The sequence below is a fragment of the Pseudorca crassidens genome, chromosome 7, assembly GCF_039906515.1.
Source record: "Pseudorca crassidens isolate mPseCra1 chromosome 7, mPseCra1.hap1, whole genome shotgun sequence".
Lineage (NCBI taxonomy): Eukaryota > Metazoa > Chordata > Mammalia > Artiodactyla > Delphinidae > Pseudorca > Pseudorca crassidens.
This window is the reverse complement of record NC_090302.1, coordinates 11,727,519-11,748,867: the sequence shown is the minus strand read 5'-3', so window position 1 is coordinate 11,748,867 and position 21,349 is coordinate 11,727,519. Positions and strand designations below refer to the sequence as shown.

General features: G+C 42.2%; 1 protein-coding gene across 8 annotated transcripts in view; it reads right to left on the bottom strand.

Moving 5' to 3' along the window:
- Positions 1 to 21,349, bottom strand: part of DENND1A (DENN domain containing 1A) — a 541,250-nt gene that overhangs the window by 202,942 nt on the left and 316,959 nt on the right. For all 8 annotated transcript variants that reach the window (XM_067743355.1, XM_067743356.1, XM_067743357.1 and 5 more), the window contains 2 exons: positions 19,815 to 19,915; positions 3,100 to 3,145 (listed from right to left, as the gene is read on the bottom strand). In XM_067743355.1, the coding sequence (XP_067599456.1) occupies positions 3,100 to 3,145; positions 19,815 to 19,915 (147 nt within the window). The remainder of the gene's footprint in view (positions 1 to 3,099; positions 3,146 to 19,814; positions 19,916 to 21,349) is intronic.

Genomic DNA, 21,349 nt, shown 5'->3' with positions numbered 1-21,349 from the left:
GACTCCGAGTCTGAGCTGAAATCCATGGGAGGAGATCAGGAGACTGTACTTCATGACTTGGTAGTCCACAGCTGCCTCACACATGCAGGAAACGCTATTTTGCTTGGAAAGTGTCTTAGCTGGCTTCAAGAGTGGGGTAACTACTATTTTTGTTTTTCTTTTAGTGCTGACCACATAGTAGTTCAGCATGGCAAACCCTCCCTAATTTAAATCAGCAGGGCTAAGATTTATCTTGGCCAGTGCTTCCCAAACCTCCTCATTTAAAACCCTTCAAAGGCCAAGGAGAGTGGACTTGCACCCATTCACCTAAGTGCAAAACTCTGTCTCAAGTTTTAGCTTCAAAATTTATGCCTGTTGTGCACGGCATGTTTTACTACAAAAAACCCTTGTTTTAAATTACTTACAATCACATAAAAAGTAAAAAAATTTACTCCCTCCACCTTTAAGTAAAATTATGGTGCTGGGTTCCCTGACAACAGCAATGCCTACGGGAGGCTCTAAATGTGTCCCAAATTCCAGCTTTCCAAGCACTCACTCAATCTTCCTTTTCAGAACGCACCTGCTGCGCATCCTGCTAGGTGCTGAGGACACCACAGTGAATGAAGCACAGGCCTTGTTCCCAAAGAGCTCCTGCTCCCAGGGCTGACGGAGAGGGCAGGGAAGCAAACAGCTGTCATCCTGAGCAAGAGGTACAGCAAGCAAAGACAACGGCCAACGGGAGGACTTCCTCCAACAGCTGGGGAAGAGAAGGTTTAGCCATGCAGGGGCGTGGGGACGCGGGTGTTTCAGAGACCAGCCAGAGCACTGGCTAACAAGGGACAGCGAGAGGACAGGAGGCTTGACAGCAGCGGGGAGCCTGAGCAGGACTCGGGGGTAGGGCAGAGGAGGCTGGAAGGCAGGCTATTAAAGACAGAGTGACCAGAATTTCATACTCATCTGCATAACTCCATGACCTAGCAAAATGTTCGGAAAACAAGAGGCCTTGATCCTGCTTCTCGAATGAACGAATAAGGCTTTGCAAAAATCTAAGCAAGCAAGGTAAAATGTCAACGAAGGCAGCGAGGAAGGAACAGGGCGAGAGACATGGCAGAGACTTGGTGACTATTTAGAGAGAAAGGAATGAGAAAGAGGACACTCAGCCATGCTCAGCGTGACCCACTTTGGTGCCTTTTCAGGCAGTGGTGCCACTCACGGGGACCGGGAACAGCAGAAGGGGAGTGGAGTAACTCGACGGGTGTGTGTAATAAGGGGTTTGGGGAAGACTGAGTTTGAGACATCGACAGTACATCTTGGTGACCTTCCACTGGCATTTGCAGCTCTGGGCCTTAAGTTCAGAGAGAGGCATGCCAGTGTTAGAATCACAGTTGGGAGTCACTGACATTACCCTGGTGGCAAAAGCAAAAAGCCTTACAAAAGATGGCCAGAGGGCATATAGAAAAGAAAAGCAAGCCAAGACTAGAAACCTGGACAATGCTCAAGGTAAAGGGCTGTGAAACGGAGCCTGAAAAAACCCGTGCTGGAACAGCCTGGAAGGCAGAAGAGGCAGGAAAGAGCCGTGGATGCCGATAGACCAAATGGTCTTTAGATTAGAGTTTCCAACTCTACAACAATTGACACGAAAGTTCTATTAGCAAGTACTCACTTTCAATTTTTCACACAGGAGCTTTGAATACACCCCCAAACTTGACAAACAAAGGTAAAACACAGAAGAAATCTCTTCAAGCTGATCTAAATACACCATCCAAGATAGTCCATAAACTGTGTACTGTATGTGCTCAGGGCTGGGTGATGACAAGGAGGAACTGTTAACAGAATGTAGGAGCCACATGGCCGTCCTGTCAAATTAGAAATTTGAGCAGATTTCTGTGGTCTATTTTGATCAAGATTCTCAATGTCAAACAAACAGGTTTTTCGATAACCAACTTGTTTCATTTTCGTAAGCACAATAGCACAGTGTGCAACAGTGAAGAAGCAGGTGGTCCTCGTCGACGTGAAATGAAGGCAACAGAAGAAGAGAAGTAGCACTTCCTTTAAGACATGCAAAGCATCATCACAGACGGACATGGCTTTAGTTTTTCCCTCTGAGAGCTTATCTCCTGTGCAAAACAGGCAAGCCCCCTACCTCCTGCCCCATTTTGCTCTAGTGCAAATTTCAGCTCTCTCCTGAGGAGGGAAAAGCTTAGGGTTCACGTCTACAAACCAGTGGCACTTAAAAAAGCACAGAAAAGTCCCTTAAAAGAATTGCTATCTAACCGGTACAGCCATGCAGAAAGCAACCTGGCCTTAGATTCATAGCTTTGACCAAGCATTTCTACTTTAGGGGTTCTACGCTAAGGAAGTTAAGTCAAGATGCAGATTAAGCCTTATGCATAAAGATGTTCACTGACATGCTATTTATAATAGTGAAATATTATAAACAGCTTTAAGTGTCCAACAGTAATAGGAAAATGGCTAAGTCGTGGCATATCCAAACAGTGGAAGGGCCAGTAGCAAATTAAAAATTATTACTGAGAGTAGACAAAAACATGTAGAAATCCCCATGCCATAACATTAAATGAAATAAAGACATAAAATTCTATACCATAACAGTGAAGTACATTTATACAAAATATATATTCACAGAATAAAGACGAGGATGAAGAAAAATAAAATGCTAACAGTGGTTGAATCTGGAATAATGGTATTGTGGATAATTTTAATTTTCCTACTTATACTTCTGTATATTTTCTATACCACATTTTCTACAGAGAAAAAATGTAATATAATATTGTTACAGTGTTTTAGAATAAACATCATTTTGAAAAGTGAATCATTTTCCTTCCCTCGTTCAAACCCTTAAAGAACCCTTTCCTCCTGCCTCTTTGAACCTCACTCCCTCACCCATGAAAATTGACAATCTCCAAACAAAGTGGAAAAACACTGGAAACAAGAGCCCAGTGGAAAGGGTCTAAGCTGAACGCTCAGCTCTGTGCATGAGGCGTTGCTCTGACACGCTCCCGTGTGTAGAGCTGTGAATCCAGAGACTGCGTCTTTTCCACTGCCACATAGCAAAACACAACCGCAAACAGAGATATCTGGGGAGGAGAGGAGCCCACTTACCTCCATTAAACTTAAATGGATTCCTATGAGGTAGGGCATGGGAGCGCTGTGAAGAGAAACAGAGACACACAGCTGCTTTAATGTCTGTTGCTTCTGACAGAAAATTACACATGGTTCACTATTTGGAGAAAAACTGTTTTAATAAACGTATGCACAGTTACATTTCCTTTCACAACAAAAATCCTAATGTGACATTTTGTTCCCAAGCCTAGAAACTTCGGAAGAATTTCAAAATGTGGGCAGCCTTAAAAGCATGGGTGGCGGGAAGAGCACTGACCCTGGCGTTAGTCCCTAAGTAGCAGCCATGCGATTGCATAGCCTCAGTTGCCTTATCTTTAAAATGGCACTTTGGAATCTAACTGGCAGCTTGCTATCAGAATGAGAAAATATACGTCGAGTGATTAGTGCAGTTCCTGGTACAAATGGGAACCACTGTTGCCATGATTACAAAAGAAAAAGCAGTTAACAATGTCAGATGGAGGGCATGATGTGCTTCAAAGAGGAATGATTTTTTATTTGCTGTTTCCTCCTGCCATCAAGAGATGTGATCTAACTGTTCATTCTGGTTGGACGAAGTGCATCAAAGCCAGCAAGCATCTCCACCCCAACTGCACACATGCCATCTGATGACACTAATTCAAAAAGCCCCTTCCAACTGCTTCATTCCCAGAGCAATGGGTTCCCTTAGTTAGTGACTGAGCAGGAGATGAGAACCCAACTCCAGGGGCTTTAAAACCTGGGCATTATGGATTGACTTCCTTTGGTTTCAGGGGCACACATATAAATTATCATTATGATGCTACTTACCAACGATAAATGGGCTAGCCATTATACAAGGAACTTGAAATTCATCTTTCCTAACCCACACAACCTCACAAGGTAGGTATTATATTCATTTTACAGAGGAGGAAATAGGCCCAGAGAGCTTAAATCACTTCTCTAATGCCATTAAAACAAGCGGCAACCCTAGGATTTGACTCCAAACCCTCTTCCTCCATGCCACACTGACTTTGTAATATTGGACCTAAAATCCCCAGGCCCGCCTCCCACCCAGTGTTTTTCCTGCAGGTAGGGAGGTCAAGGAGTAGAGAAGAAGCAAGACATTGACAATGTTTCCATCTGTCTCTCCAGCATGTGATACATCCTGAGAAAGGTACAAAAAGGTATTTTATGAGCCCAGTGGAAAGATACCTGGCTCAGACTTGAGGTGCCCAGGTACCTTTCCTCTGGGGCAGCTGGTGGCATGGAAGTGGACCTAGGAGGGTGGCTTTCTTGGGGACAGGGTAGGGAAGTGAGGAGGGGTAAGAAATGAAAAAGGAGAGGTTTGCTTTCCACTGAATGCTGAGGAGTTTAGGCTTTATCCTGAAAGCAATGGATGGGCAACGAAGGTTTTTTAAACATCATATGTGCATTTTAAAATTGCTCAAACATTTAAAAATAAGAAAGAGCACAATTCCCTCATTACCATTCAACAAATAAAATTCTTCAAGCAAAAATCCTTCCCCAGAATATAAAATGTTCTCCTTACTACAGACCTCTGCAGGAATATATCTTGGGAGCCTGTAAAACAGTCTTGAATATTAGCAGCCCAGTTTGGCAACTATTCTTCTAGAAGATTTTTGGATTTGATAATAGCCAAAGAAAGAATTAGATACAAAACTGCAGTGAAAGTGGAGTTGTCTTTCTTCTTCTTCTTCTTTCCTTTTTAAAAAAGGTATCTGCTGTGCACATTCAGCTTCCCTTCGCTTCTAGGGCCAAGGAAATGCCCTATGATATTTTTTCCCCTTAAACTGTAAACCATTAGTTTAGCTGCCAGCTACACAAATGCTCAAACTTCCCAGTGTGCCTGGCTCTGCTGTCCAAGCTTTCTCCAGTGTACATTGAAATGAATGTGTTTCTAATTAAGTAGCTTCAGGAACACGACAGCTTCAATGTCAAAAATACAAAGTCTGAACCCTGGCAGGAAGTCTTAAGACTGCAAATGCCTCATCTAGTGGAACCTTGCCTAATGTAATGAAAGGAAGCAGGAAGAGTGCAGAATTCCAGAAAAATGGCCACTTATTAATGTGTCCAGAAGTACAGCCAAACACATAGAAGGGAGAAAACTCAAATCCATAATATTTAACCAAATCTTATAAACTTTCCCAGCTCCTACCAGCACTGTCATGCAAGTGACAAATGACCCTGAGTTTTAATTAGAATTTCTGAACTGAAATTCCAACAAATGAATTAATGTATAGAAAAGGACATTCAAACAACTGTGAGAAAAAGGTAAAAATAAATACCTACAGCAAAAGCCTCTGTATAATTTAGGCTCTTATCTGAGACTATAGGCTCTTATCTGAAAAAAAAAATTTCTAGAATTTTAAATATGTAGGTTTTAATGCCATGCCCTTTTGTCCTGCAATAAAAATCAATGAAAGAGAGTAAAAAGGAGTCTTAGAAGTAATGGCAGATGTAGAAAGGGACAAAGTGAGACTCACTCTTCAGGTACCATTAGGTAGGCTATTTTTTTTTTTTTTAAGCCCAATAATTTACCAAAGGGTAATTATGGCCTGTCATAGAAATGTAGTTTCTTAGCCAACTTAGGGCTGCAACAGCTCTGTATTTAGAAAATATTTAAAACACATTTATTCTGAAATCACAGCACACCATGTTTTGTATGAATGCAAATTTGGACAAATACCTTTTACTGTATCATCATTTGCTTACAAAACCTCAAATGTGTCCCTGAATCTACTGCATTTTTGCTCTGCAAATACAATGATTACAAATTTCAAGTGGGGAGAGGGAGAGAGGAAAAAAAGAAACCCCAGAGACTCCTTAACATCTGAATGCAGCAAATATGTAACTGGGTAATTCTACCTGCATTCTGAAAACAATTTGTATTCTCAATATACCTCAATAGTTTTTGCAGCTACTGAATCATTCTCTTTTGTTTGTTTTTTCTTGTTGTTGTAAAGAGAAATTTGGGAGGAGGGGACACTCACCCACGATCAAGTCATCTTATCACAACTACTTTTATTTTTATATTATTCTCCTCCAATATTAACATTAATATTTAAAAATATCTTTGAAATTATAGAGTGCATATATTTTATTGTTTTCTCACTGGCTACATTAACATTTCCCATATTATACTGTAAACTTTGTGATTATTTTAAAGACTATGTAATATTCAACCAAGTATGGATGTCCCTTAATTTGCTGAACCCTATTGCTAGAGTTAGACATTAAGCCACTTCCAACTTTTCACTATAAGTAACATCGTAATGAAAATGAACAACTTCATGTGCATGAATTCCCAAATACGGAATTACCAAGTCAAAGGGCAGGACTGTTTTTAATATCTTTTGTTATATCTTGGTAAAGTGTCTTTTAAAAGGGCAGTACCAGCCCCAGTGGAAATCTTTCAAGATTGTTGCAAGGATTAGAGAGAACCCATGAAGTGCCTAGCACAGGAGCAGCACATGGTAGGCTCAGTAAGCTATTATGTCCAAGTGGGTTCTCTTCACAGCCCTGGCATGGCTGGTATGACTGGACCCATTCTCTTAGTGCCCAAAGAATGGTTTCTTGTTCCTTCCCTGGTTCTGAAGGATACCTGGCAAAGTGTTGGTGAGGACAGTCGAGACTCCGTGATGAGCGTGAGGTGTTTGACATGCATCACCTCTATACATGAGTTTCTGACCCCAAGCACACTCCCTTGTCACCTGTCTACTTACTGAGCTCAGTAGGGTTGTTTATCACTTTCTTCAGAGGGTAACATTTAAACTTGATTTTATGTACCACCCAAAATGCAAAAACCACCAAGTAAACTATGACTCATTACTTGCTTATCACACAGAATGACAAATTTGTAAAACCACTCATCACGCTTTCTTAAAAAGAAAATATAGCAAAAAATTGGTTAAGCTAGTCCTAAGAAACTTCACATTCAGAACCTGACTCTTCTGAATCATTTTCTGATTCAGAGTCATCAATGCCCTTGTTTCATCCAAGGTATCTCAGTAACAAAACATAATACTTTATCTAGATGCTATCTTCATTTGTTAGAAAGAACTTGTTTATTGCTTATCAAGAAAATATCAACGCAAATATCTGTTTCACCAATAGTAAATGAACACCATGCTTCTCTGCTCTGGTGCCTTTCACCATTCACACTGACTTTACATTTCAATGCTGAATCTGACTGCAATTTGGAAGACATTTTAAATGGCAATTAGATACAACATGTGCAGAACCAACAATGCACATGATTAAATTAAAGGGGTGATAATATTAACAGCTACGACCAAGTTCATGCATAGGCGGGCCATCACAACCGTGTCACAACTGCCCTATGGCTGACGGCGATTGTGGGTTGCCACTGTACATCTCTGAGTAGCGGGACAGGGTGTATCTGCCCTAGGCCTTTGTTCTCTGGGAATTACGGCACTATCTGACTTCATCACTGTCATCTTGGAAGAGTAAAAGCTATTCTTTCTTCCTTCTCCCCTGAAAAGGAGAGGGGTTATATTGCTAGTGTCAAGGCAGTGACAACATAATGACCTTTACCTGAAAGGTATGTTTACTTTGAATCCTCTTAAGGGGAAAAGGAACTAATATCAATTGAGCTACTATAACCCAGGTGCTTTTGTGCATCACTCACACATAATTCTCAAGGCAACTCTGCAAGGTGTCACTGCTATCCACATTTTCAGATTGGGAAACAGGCTTGCTTGGAAAGGTGAAGTAACTTGCCCCAGGGTCACAAAGCTAGAGTGAAGCTGTAATTCAAAGTCAGGGCTGTTGGACTGAAAGCTTATACTGTCCCACAGCACATACTCAGAACTTAAGCCAAAAGAAAAGGCGTGCTGGAAAACCAAGGGGGCTATTCACCCAGTCCTCTCACCAACTCCAGACCTGCAATGCAGAGCACTGCTCTTATAGGTAAGTCCTGCAGCATGAGCTCATTCCTAGCAATGGACAGGCATGAATATGGATACTGCAGACTTATTAATGATCCTATAGTCCCCGTTCATTATTACTGCACTTTCTCAATTTGTTAATTCCTTTCCCCCAGATAACTAGAGCCCTTTTAATTATGTTCCCCTGAGGTGAGCGGCTACTAATTGGAAAAGAGTCAGGTGAAATAAAGGAACACTGGCTGCTCAAATATATAAAAGGCAGCTTCCCAAGACAAAGAGGGAGAGGAGGGGAGGGGAGGTGAGATGAGATGTGGAGAGAGGTAGGAGGGCCCCCACCCCCGCCTCCCCAGGAGCAACACCTCTTTGACCTTAGTAAGGATACAGCGTAGAGCTACCCAGGGGTTTGGAAGGTCTACTCTTTTTCTTTTCCCATATTAAAGCATAGTGAGCATTACAGTGTACACATCACAGCACCCATCTCGCCTCTCAGAGGCACTCAACCTTTTTAGCCAAATACCCAGATCTGCAAAGGGAGCCCACAAGTCTTTCCTCAGCTCACTGTCTTTAAAGGAAAGGAAAACTCTTGGTCTTACTCATTTGAGCTTTCCTTCCTTCCTTCTTCCCTCCTCTCTCCCTCCCTCCCTCCCCTCCTTCTTTTTTGAAAAGAAACAAACGTGTAAACACAGTTTGTCTTACAGTTTAAAATTCTGCTCTGAAATAACAAAGCCTGGCATTGCTAGAGAGGTTAAAGGACAACAGAACGGGGAAAAGAAAGCGAACAAAGACCATACAACACACCTTGCTGGAGAAAACAGATAATCCTAGTCTTCATCTTCCTGAAAGTGACCAGACAGATGGGCCGCAGGCTAATGCGATGGCCAGTGTCGCACAGGGAGCCAGGAAGAGCCAGTGCCGTTCATGGTGCACTTGCCATAGCCAGCACTAGGCTAAGGGCTTGACAGGCACTTTCTCACTGGACCCTCAGGACAACGGTATGAGGTAGGTACCAGCACCGCCCCCCATACAGATGAGGAAACGAGGGCTGGGAAGCTAAACAACTCACTGAGGTCACACAGCAGCCCTGAGACTAGAACCCAAGTCTGTCACACTGAGAGAGAGCAAGCTCACTGCTTCCCAGGAGCCCAGCACGTGCCCGGCTGTGGAAGAAAAGTGGAAGGAGGTTCGGAGGTTTGCTCTAACCTGCTCCCTGGGGGCCCGCCAGCAGCTGTGCCAAGTCCCGGGCCCCTCCACGTTCTGTCCGAGACTCCGGCCAGCCCCTCACCACAGGAACCCCAACTTGCCTCTGAGCTGAGCCACGAGTGTCCCCGTGGGCCCCAGTCCCCGCCTCCTCTAAGTCCTACTGAACCTGTGCTGTCCGCCAAGCACCACTTCTCAGATCACGCCGGGCTTGCTAACACCTCCCTATTCAGAGGCTTTTGTCTGGGTTGCCCATTTGGCATAAAGCACGCGCTAATTTGTATGGTTATTCCAGACTGTCAGTCACAGGAGAACCAAACTTTGTTTCTGATTCCCTAGAGTCCATGGTGGGGCTGTGTGCAGAGCAGGAGGAATAAAGAGGCGGGTATGTGCCGAGTGCTCACCAAATACCAAGGGCTGTGTGGGAGCCCTTATCTCATTTAATCCTCAAATAATCCAATTTATACCATCCATTTTATAGATTAAAAAAGGGATTCTCAGAAACTTGCCCATGGTCACAGTTAATGGTGATTCCAGCCCATATCCTCCTACTTCAAGAGTCTCTTATACTACTGTTGCTTTACATTAACTTTTTTTTAACCATTATGTTACACTTAACAAAAAAAAATGGGTATTTGATAATTACAGCTGAAAAATAAAATAGCAAGTGGACATTTTGTAGCCAGAATAAAACTACATTTGCCAACTAGCTTAAATGAATTGACACCCTTTCTTGTTCTAAATAGAATTTACGGCAGTTTATAGAAATATGTTCAATACAGCAGCAAAAATAGGAAAAAAAAAATAGGGGCAAAGGGAAAAAGCATAAGTCGGAGTGAGTGAGCACTTCTATGTGTGCCATGAGGTGCTGCACACCTGCTGGGGCGGCCACAGGTTTGGCTCTGAGTCCTCCAGCTGCCAACCCAAAGAGGGAAACAGGGTTGTAATGTGATTCACGGTGTCCATAGAGAAAAATAAACTAGTCTCTCAGGAGCTTCCATTTTAAAAAGGCAACCGGGGAGGGAAAGAGAAAACTAACAACTTACGGTGCATTTACTACGTGCTCAGTGTTTTCCGTGTGCTGGTCAGTCAGTCAGTAAATATTACTCAGTCAGTAAATATTACTATATGTTGGGCACCACCTTGGGCTGAGGATAGAGGAGAGAAAAAATAGTTCTGATCCCTACCTATTTGGAGCTTACAATTAATAGCAGACAGCCAATAAGCATATTCTTGTATGTGTGTAGGCTGCCGTGAGGAGACTGACAAAGTGCTGCGGGGCGGACCTAAGATGACCTCATCTCGTTCCCACAGCAATCTTGAAAGGCTGATCTCCGTAATTCACAGAGGAACCCATGGCTCCAAGAGGTTAAGTGACTTGACAAAGGTCACAGCTGGTGAGAGGCAGAAAATATGACTTGAAAGGTAGAAGGGGTGCGAATGCCATTAGTTAATCGAGATTTTCTTAGGGGAAAAAGTATTTAACTTCTTGTCTGGTTTCCAACCGGCCCTCCCTGATTTATGAGCAACAGAGGAGGAGGATCCCTGCGTATGAGGACAGGAGCAACCCCAGATTAGGAGAGGCGGCACAGACTGCCTCATTTCCATCCGTGGTTTCGGCAGCCAGAGCATGGGGCTCACAGCAGTGGAGGAGCTGGGCGCGTGGTGCTGGTCACTGGAAATGGCCTGCTAATGCGAGACACGTGTGTATCTGAGCTGAGGGTGAAAGTGGGGAGGGGGGACGATGCCCTCCTAAGTGTGGCCCTGTGGCTTCCTGGGGTAACCTTGGGGGTTGGGAAAGCGCTCCAAGCCACCAAACCCAACCGAAACAAACACAAAAGTTATAAAGATAACGCCTGGACGAAAACCCAGAGAGGTCAACATCAAAGCCTAGAGTAGTCCGCCCTTTTATGCCTCCTCAGTCTACCGGAAGGAGACAGACTTGGAAAACATCAGGAAGGGCTCCATGACTAAGACCACTGCAGCAGGAGAAGTTAATCACAGAGGAAAGGTCAGGAGACAGGTCTCTCTATCGCCCCAGAGAGTTCAGTGAGAACCATTGACAGCCAGAGCCAGGTCACAAAAGGAAGTCTCAGGTTTGAGCCACCAGGAACCCATGAGACCCTCGTAGAAATCCAGGAAAGAATGATGTACAGAAGAAATAAGAGAAAAAGAGGTTTATGGATAAATAAACCAAGAGAAAGTAACACCCCAAAAGAGTGTAAACGTTGAAAACCCAAGTGGTAACAAGGGGGAAAAAAATCTCTTCTTGTTTTTCCAGGACTAAGATACGCCACATGCCAAGGTGCGTAGTGTCCAATTACCTTCTTAGCCTAGTCTCTCATTCTTTCAAATATTCACAGGGAAGACAAACCCACATTTGTTGAGAGATAACTCTGAGCCTAGCACTACGCTGGTGCTTCATGGATTCTCGTTGTGGGAGAGGTAGCAACACAACCGCACATCCCTGCCACAAGGTAACCTCCTCCAGAGCTGAAGCTTCTCTGAGGATGGCATTACATGGTCTGTGGCTCCTGCTCTACTGGTGACCATGAACATATGTAGAATGTCTTTGCTGCAGAGACCACTACACTATGTCTTAGAAATTCCAGAGTTTTCTAAGTGTTGGATTCAAGACAGGCTCCAGGTCAGGGAGGAGTGAGGAATTACATACAGGATGTATCACAAGAAATGGAAAACCAGGCCAAGGCTTGGTCATATAAGAACAGATAAAAGCCAGCTATGTCCCATGGAGGCCAGGCAGAAACTGGGGCAAGGGAGGCAGGCTGCTGCCCCTAACCACATCAGGCAGCAGAAAGGGGACTGGGAGGGTGGGACTGGCAGGGTGGGTCCAGACACTCAGATGTAGATGCTGCAGCAAAGGATGTGAAGGACCATGGGGCGGTGGGCTGCAGTCAGGAGAGTGCCCTGAAGGGGGGGTGTGCAAGCCAACAACCACCATCACCGACTGCGGAAGGGTCACTTCCATGGTAAAGGGACACTATGTCTCCTCTAACCCTGCAAGCCTCAGCACCCTCACAGGAATGTCAACGCTGAGGCTGAATGAGCACTGTCACACACTGTACTCCTAGCATCTGTGCCAGCAGGGGCACCTTGGAGGGATCAGATTAAGGGTCTGATGCCAACCATCTACACAGACTACTCACTTTTATAGAACATTTGCATTTGCTATATATACTTCTGAAAGGTTAAAAAGTATTATTTTAACTAATAAGGGTGGATTACCTTACCAACAACGATAAAAATTAGGTATTAAAAACCTAATGGATCTGGAATTAGTGGTGATGGCTGCACAACCTTGTGAATACACTAAAATCCACTGAATTGTACACTTTTAAAAGGATGAATTTTATGGTATATGAATTACATTTCATTTTTTTTTTTTTTCCCCCGGTACGTGGGCCTCTCACTGTTGTGGCCTCTCCCGTTGCGGAGCACAGGCTCCGGACGCGCAGCCTCAGCGGCCATGGCTCAGGGGCCCAGCCGCTCCGCGGCATGTGGGATCCTCCTGGACCAGGGCACAAACCCGTGTCCCCTGCATCGGCAGGCGAACTCTCAACCACTGCGCCACCAGGGAAGCCCTACATTTCAATTTTTAAAAATCAAATGGAGAACTTGAAAAGGCAGTTTTCCTATAGAACCTATATAGTATAGATATAGATTGCTACAGAATCCACAGCATAGATAATGCAAAGAGCCATCTCTTCTCTCTCCCATTTTTCCACCAGGGAGACAGTTTACTCAGAACTTGTCCAAAGCTTCCTCCAAAGGCTCTTGGCATTTTCAGTTTTAGGTGCTGCTGAAGAAAATGAAGGTGCATCTCAATATAGGGCTCAGTGACTGTCATCACCTAACAACTTCCTTTTAGGTGCCTACTTGATGCCAGGCTCTTTACGGAGAACTATATTTTTAGCTATATTCTGTGGATGAGGAAAGAGAGACTGTGTCATTCACCCAAAGACATAAATTCAGTAGGACCAGAGCCAGGATTTGGACCCAGAGCTTTGACTTCCAAGCCCGAATTATTTTCTACTCCTTACCCTCTCTGCTCAAACCTCAAGGTCAAGTTCAGCCAAATCTTACTAAGGGATTTACCCAGGAATCTATAATTTCACTTTGTTCAACCAGCACACATTGTGCACTTTCTAACCATCAGGCCCAGCACAGACCCACCTTACCTCCTCCTTCTGTTTCAAACTGAAATCCTGGTCCTTATCCCCTCCTGCCTTCCCAGATGAGCTCCTGTTGCAGTGGTTGTACCCCCAGAGCAATGGACCTATCATGGCCCCTTGATGCCTCTTAGCTTAAAAAAAAAACAAACCTCCCAACTCTTGCCTGGACACCTGAGTTCTTTTGTGAAGCAGTGCTTCCTCAGATCCGGAACCATCTATAAGTTCCTATCTCCCTATGTCCAATGCCAGGGACATAAAAGGCACTCATAAATACTTGCTGCAAAATGGAAACGACACAGTTTTTACTTATGTGTTAGAATTCAATCTTGAACAAAACTTGCACAGCCCAGAGTTTGATAAATAGAAAAGAATTTCGGTCATACCTGTCTACCTAATCCACTTCCACCTTACTTGGGTCTTGTGAACTTGAATTGGATTGTTGGTTCATTTTTATATATACACATATACAAACACATACACGTTAATATATATTGACTACAAATACATACACATAGTCAGTAATAACAAAAATAGTACCTACTATTTATGGAACACCTGCTTTTCATCAGTAGCTTATTACTATTCACATTCAACAGAAGAGAAAACAGGCTCAGGGGTGTTCAGAGACCTCAAAACTAGTAAATGGGGAAGCCAGAACCGAAGCCGGGTTTTCCTGTTTCTACCACACCACACTTTGTTGATTTCTATCACTGCCACCAAGAGTATCAACAATCCCACTTACTTTAGCATCAATCTATTCCCTGCGCAAAATTTCATGGCATCAGTGAAGACAGAGATTAGAATGGACCCAGCTCTGATCATCCAGTTGTCACTTCACAGCTGTGTCTGGACTGATGCCCCATCACCCATATGGACTACGCACCCTGTGAAAAGGCATATTAAGACAGTTTGCTAAAAATCCTAGATGGAATACATGATGCAGCCTGTGGGGGTTGATTCAGAACCCCACATACAGCACAGATAAAGAGGCTAGAACTAGTACGTCTTACAGAGAATCTTCCACTCTGGGTGGAAGAATGGATTCCAGAGGCACCGAGAAATGCCAGAAAATATGAGGTGTTTTACAAAGTCAAATACAAAATCCAAACCTTAACTGTACACACTTGATTTAACTTTTCGGTTCAACCATGCCCTCAGAGAACATCAGGAGTTCGCTACTAACTTGGCTCTTGGCCTGGCTGCCTTTTTTGGGGTAAAATATGAACCTGCCCTGATCTGCTTTGGAAATATTTTATCACATACTTGAAAATATGTTAACAGGTGTCCAGAATAATCCAAATGTACAATTCAATTTGGGAACTGATTTGTGGTCCTCATTTAGGACTACTTCTGAAGGAGTAGGGAGAAAAAAGTATTTACATGGGAAATACCATATGGCTTCTACTGGGACCTTTTATTAGCAACATTTAATTAGCATAGCATAGCATAGTGCCTGGTACATATTAAGTGCTCTATAAATATTTGTTGAACGAATGAATAATGAATGATAACGTAAGTCCGCAATTATTAGCAAGTCATCAAAAAGCCTATGTAAAGGATTTTTTTCACAAAATCTTGGTGATAGGTACAACTTATTCCATAATTCTTTAAAGGATATTACTAAGGAACACTTTAATGAGATGGCCTTGGATTTCAAGCGCAGGCTCTACCATTTCTTAGCTGTGTCATGGTGGGTAAGTCACTAAACCCCTCTGAGCTTCAATTTTCTAACCTATACAATGGAGCTAGTATTTACCTTACAGTTTGATTTTAAAGATTTGCAATCATGTTTATAAAGAGCTTGACTTGCACGCTGTACTCAATAGATGGTGATTATTATTATGAAAGGGAACACTGATTTTCAGCAGCAAGTTAATCCTTTTGTCCCAGAAATGGGAAAGCTCTTCCAACACTGGCCAAGGTCAGGGCTGCCATCAGCCAAGGTAGGGAACATTCTCATTTTCACTTTCAAAATCAAGAGAATGGCACAGATCTAAGTAGAAAGGAACCAGCAGCACATGTTTTTAAATATTCATAAGGGCTGGAAATGTCTTACTCCTTTCGTTTTCTCTGCCATCTGCTTTTGTTTCTTTTCTTTTCATTCTTATGCCACAGCTGCAAATGAAAACAACCATACAATAACCCAAGTTAAATAAAAAAAAAATCAAAATAAAAACAATCTGATGGGTAAAAAGAGAAGATGAATTATAAAGTTTTCCCTTGAGTTCACAAGGCAGCAGAAGCAAGAAGAACGTTTGATGTGAGTTAGACCTTCTGGAAACCAAAATCCATGCCCCATGTTTATAATAACCATAGTAAGAGCAACCACCATTTATTAAATGGCCCCTATGTGCCACTTGATGATCAGTAACTCTAATTCCTAAAGCCACTCTTCAAAGTAGGTAAAGCGAACCCATTTCACAGAAAACGAAATGGCAGATCAGAGAGGTAAAACAGACTTTTAATGGTTACACAGCTAGTAAGAGATGAAACAGATTTGAACTTCGGTGTGTCTGAATACAAAGCCCAGGCACTTTCTTGACCACCCTCTCCAAAAATGGGAAGGAACATGAAAAAAAATTAATTTAGGAAATATTTAGGGCAGACTATTTGTATTTAATGGATTTATTCAGATAGTTAAAATTTGTGATTATAGCTCTAATTAAAGTTAACTTAAATAATTGGTTGTTGTATTTGTGAATGTGCAATTAGTCTTCCACATAATTGCAGGGTTTCAGCATCATACTTTCTATTTATTCACTGCATCCCAGAGCTTTGCTACACTGACTTCTGTTCTACCAAAGGCCACATTACAGCTCTCGGGGTCTCTGGGTCCACGACCTATGATACCAATAGTAGGGTCTAGGCTCAGCCCCATTTAGCATGTCTTTGTCCAAAAGTCAATGAACACCTCATTTTCAATTGCAATGTAAAAAGCTCTTACAACCTACACTGTTGTCCTGAAAACTCCTAGCAGCATGTACCTGAAGAAAAACTGGCAGCAGTGGTCTTCATGTGTTAATTACACTTGCGGAGTCTATTATGCATAGAAAGGGCACCTGCTGGCAGTGAAAATGACTAGAATCTGCCCTTCCTGTGCAGTGAGTAAATTGAGAGTTCATTTCTACAGGAGATAATAGTTTTCAGATTCCATTTCGCGTATCCCCTGCATGGGGACGTACTTAACATTTAAATCATCTGCAGAGGAAAAAACCTTCTTCAAATCTACATGTTTCAGGCTCCTAGCACATTATTTAAAATGCTAGTTATCCCTGCTGGCTCTTACCACCAAAGATTAAACTCAACGGTGGTGAAAGTCACCGAGCACAACAGAATAAAGTTATTAGCATTGACTCAAATTTCATGACATTTGTAGTTTCTGACCAAAGCAGTGGTAGTAGGCTGAAGGTGATCAAATCAAGCCTTGAATAGAGGATGTTTTTTCTCTTGGGGTCTTTTATTTCATCATTCCTACATCTTGCAGTTAATAAACAGATACCAATCTCCACAGGCCTGTAATCATCCTTATGTCAGATGTCAAAAAGTCCTTTCATGAAAACAAGAGATGGGAGAGAGACTGCTATCACACAAACAGAAACTTCCAATATGGAGCCTAATCACAAAACCCACTCAGGCTCCAAAAATTACCAGCCTTAACTCTGAGTTTCTGGAGTGAAAGTTTGGGGTGACAAGGGCTTCACAGCCGTCCTTGCCAAGTCTCCCCTTCTCGGTTAGAGCTGTCAGCACCGTTGCTCTCGGTCAGGCTGGTGACAGTTCTTGAAAGGGTTAGAGTTTGAGAGGAAGTTGAAAAGAGGATCTTGGGTCAGCTTCCACGGGAAAGAGTGAAACACCTAATAAATCCTCTAAGCAAACAAGAAAGGAGGGCTGCGACCTGAGATGGCAGCTGGAAAGAACAACTGGCCAGAATAAACACTGATTTTTTTCTTAAATGAAACTTTTCAATTATAAAAAAACTATACTTTTTCATCGTGTCGATAGAAATATTTGAAAGCATGGAAAATAAAGATCATGCGGAATTCCTCCCCTCCTCCCCAACACAAATCACTGTTAACATTCTGGTGTATTTCCTTTCAAATTTCTGCCTCTCTATATGTATGTATGTATGTATGTGTGTGTGTGTATCTAATTTTTGTGTCATATATACACATAATTTTTGTTTGTTTTTGTAAAACTGGAATCATACATATATAACATCTATTTTAGGGTAAGTTATTAAGCCTCTAGGGGCCTTGGTTTACTGACCTATGAAATGGAACTAATAATACCTGCCTTACAGGGTTGCTGGAAAAATTAAATGAGATCACAGATGTAAGGAGATGGTCCAACGAGTGGGGGCCAAAGGAGAGATTCAGCAGTGGCAACTATTGTTATCACTGATGTTACTGACAGAGCATTTTCTTCTCCATAGTTTTGGGGCTCTAAGCTGCTGGTTTTCAACTAGCTAACAATTTGGCAACTGAAACCTTCCAAATAATGGAAAGTGAAAGCTGTACCATTAGGGAGGCAGAGGGACTCCAATGACTTTCTCAGCTCCACCAATCCCTGCACACAAAAGCCCCTGGGTGTTCCTACCTGAAGCATCGAGACACACAGGTGAGTCTCTTCCAGGGAGAACTCTAAGGTTTCCCTGTAGAGCACATGTCTGGGGTGAGGTGTGTGGGGGACCCTGAGGCACATGTCTGTAGGGAAGGGACCTCTGTCTGTGTGTGTAAGTATGGGGCCATGTATTGCGGAGGGGGAGTGGTGCCTGTGAAGGGTGCTGTATGTCAGGGCTGGGGCACTGTGTCAGCAGATCCTCTGTGCTTAAGGGGACTGGGTGTCACTGTGTGAGTCTGTCTTAGGGGACATATGTCCCCTTTCCCACCTCTTCTTTCTATCTCCCTTCCACCTTCCCTGGGTATGCTTGTTCTTTCTCTCCCCTTGCCTCTTTCCTCCTCTCTGGCAGCTGTGTCTGCCTCTGCCCAGCCCCCCAATCTTTCATTCAAACAGAGAACTGGATAGAGAACACGGTCCTTTCCTTTGAGATACGTGACAGCAGAAAAAACCAATAGAGTTGGTTCAGAAGCTCAAAAGAAGCAACAAATCTATACAGAGAAATTGCCCTTTAATCTCATGAGAGGTAGGAGAAAGGCATGGATAAAGAGACCCACCTTGATAAGAAAGATACACACTAAAGAGAGAAATGAGCCAATTCACTTAGTGCTATGCACTAGAGAGGGCCGCTGATCTTCACTTCACGGCCCTGAGCTACAACTTTGCTGAACCCATGGCTTCTTGGGATGAGGATGAGCCCAACACATAACATGAGAAGGACTCCTGAATACCTTTAAATTCCCAGGATAATTTGGCTACCTGGGTGAACCTTTTCACTGAGAGGACTGCAAAACGGGCTGGAGATCCTGGCAAAAATTATGACTGACCTGGACTCAATCTCTCTGAACCAATGGTAAATGTCCTGAATCATCTGTTCTTAAGTAACAGGGCTGTGACCCCTCAAATGGGGCCCTCTCTCCTGAAGCTCTCAATTTCTGGCAGACAGTGCACAGCCTTTTCTATACATGTGTATCGCTCCCTTATCAACTTCTGCTGACTTGAGCTGTATGGAGATAATGTCTTTAATCATAATACACTGGGGAAAGAAATTATTTATAAGGACATTAGATCACACAGTCTATTTTGTTAATCTACTGGAGACAGAAAGTGATGAAGATGATGATTCTGCAGAAACATTTACTGAGCATCTACTACGAGCCAGCTTTTCTACATGGTATCCTTTCACGTTATTTCATATCATCTTCACATAATTATGTATAGAACAACTTTATTTTGCAGATGAGAAAACAAAGCTTTTAGCCAAGTGACTTGCCCAAGTGGTTAGCTGACTCTAAAGCAAGTCAGCCTCCCTCCCTCCCTCCTCCCCTCTCTCCTTCCACTAAAACACATTTCACTGAATAGTGAAATTCCCCTCAAAAGACTTCAGAGAGTTTTGAAGGCTGGTTTGTGCTCTCAAAGCACAGCTGAGGGCAAGTCTTACAAAACGTGCCACGGCACGGCTGAAACTTGAAGACCTTGGGGATCTCAATTGTTCTTGACACCAGTTTCCAATGTGTCTTAGGAAAAAAAAGAATCACACAACTCCTTGGTGCTTTGGTTTCCCTACACTGAGGAATGCAGAAGGTATTATCTATCCACTTGAACTCTTAAGAATGCCATGACATATATGAAAAGCTGTTTGGAAACAAAGAGGCCATGCAATCAGGTGATCTAAAATTCAGATCACTTTGAAGTTAGTATTTTTAATTTAGAGTCACCAACTGCCTTACAAGTTATAGACCTAACTTGCCTGGTCAGTCTCTGGAGAAGGAAAAGCAGAGGACAGGGTAAGCAGTGGCCTTACCAGCAGTAGTCCAGCAGATGTGGAGGCAGGACGGGGATGTACACGTGCTGCCAGAACATGGGGTAGAGCATCGCAGCAGACCCATGGATGCAAGCAGTCAACTGCAACGGAAGCAAATTAGAGATTCAGAGCTAAACAATTAAAGTCAGGAGACACTGTCATTTGAGTTCAGCAATAAAACTAAATATATACTTATCAATATATTTAAAATTATAAGTTAACTCAATGACCCTAATTCAAATTTAATAAGAGCTTCCTTTTCCAAACAATGTATTTTTTTCATGATTATGAAGCTAATTCACAATGACGGTAGAAAAATCTAGAAAATGGAGAAAGGGATAAAAGGAAAGTCTTCACCATCTGAAAATAATTTAACATTTTGGGGTATTACATGCATATGGATTTTTCTAATAAAAATCAGGATTACTGTAAAGACAGTGTTGATTTGCCCTTAAGTTAACATTATTTGCCAGCATTTTCCCCATATCTTTAAACATTCTTAGAAAACATGTTTTCATGCCACTCAATGAATTTCCCATACTATATTTAACCACTCTTCCATCATTAATTCATATAATCGGATCAGGTCAATAATTTTTATATATGGTTCCTAGATGCAGAATTTAAAGACAAAGGTTATAAATATTTTAAGGCACTTAATAAATATAATAATTGTATTAATATAATAAATAGAGAAGGACTGAGGCTCTTTCTACCCCCCCACCCATGTACTGGAATGCTGGCCTCCCTGTACCTCACTGTACCTATCTTCATTTTATTTTTATTTCTCTGATCATGACTGAAGCTGAACATCTTGTTATATGTTCTAAACTATATTTCTTAAGTAAATGGTCTGTTCATATTCTTAGTCCACTTTTTCTAATGAGAATTAGCATTTTTTAATTGATTTAAAAGCAAATACTGGATATGCAAAGCATAGTAATCCTTTGCAATGTTTTTGAAAATAATTTATCCTTATTTAATTTTCTTTGAATTTTTGGGTAAAGAGAAGGCTTAAATAATTACATGGGCAAATATTTTCCTTCATGATGGTTTCCACTGCTTTTATACTAAGAAAGTCCTCCAAATTTTTCCTCAGCATTTAACTCTTTAATCCAGCTGGAATTAATTTAGGTTTAAGGACTGAGGTGAGAATTTATTTTTTCCACTTAGTTAATCAAGTGCTCCAGCACTGTTTACTGACTAATCCTTCCACTCCCTCCTCTTCTGACTTGTCCCTATTTCATATTTCCTTTTTTTCTTAAGAGCTAGACACTTCATACAATCAGTATTTTATATAACAGAAAAATTAGGAAACAAAGATACAATGGAATAAAATTGCTACAAAATTCAATATGGTGAAAGAAGGAAAAAAACCAACACCTTTGGAGATAGGACTATGAAGTGACAAAAGTCAACAACAAATGTTTCTTTCTGCCTTTTTTCTTTAATGTTTCTTTGGTTTCTGGGAAGCCTGTTCCCCTGAGGACTTTGCTTCTTTTGGAAGCTGTTAACTGGCCTTTGCTGACAGAAGG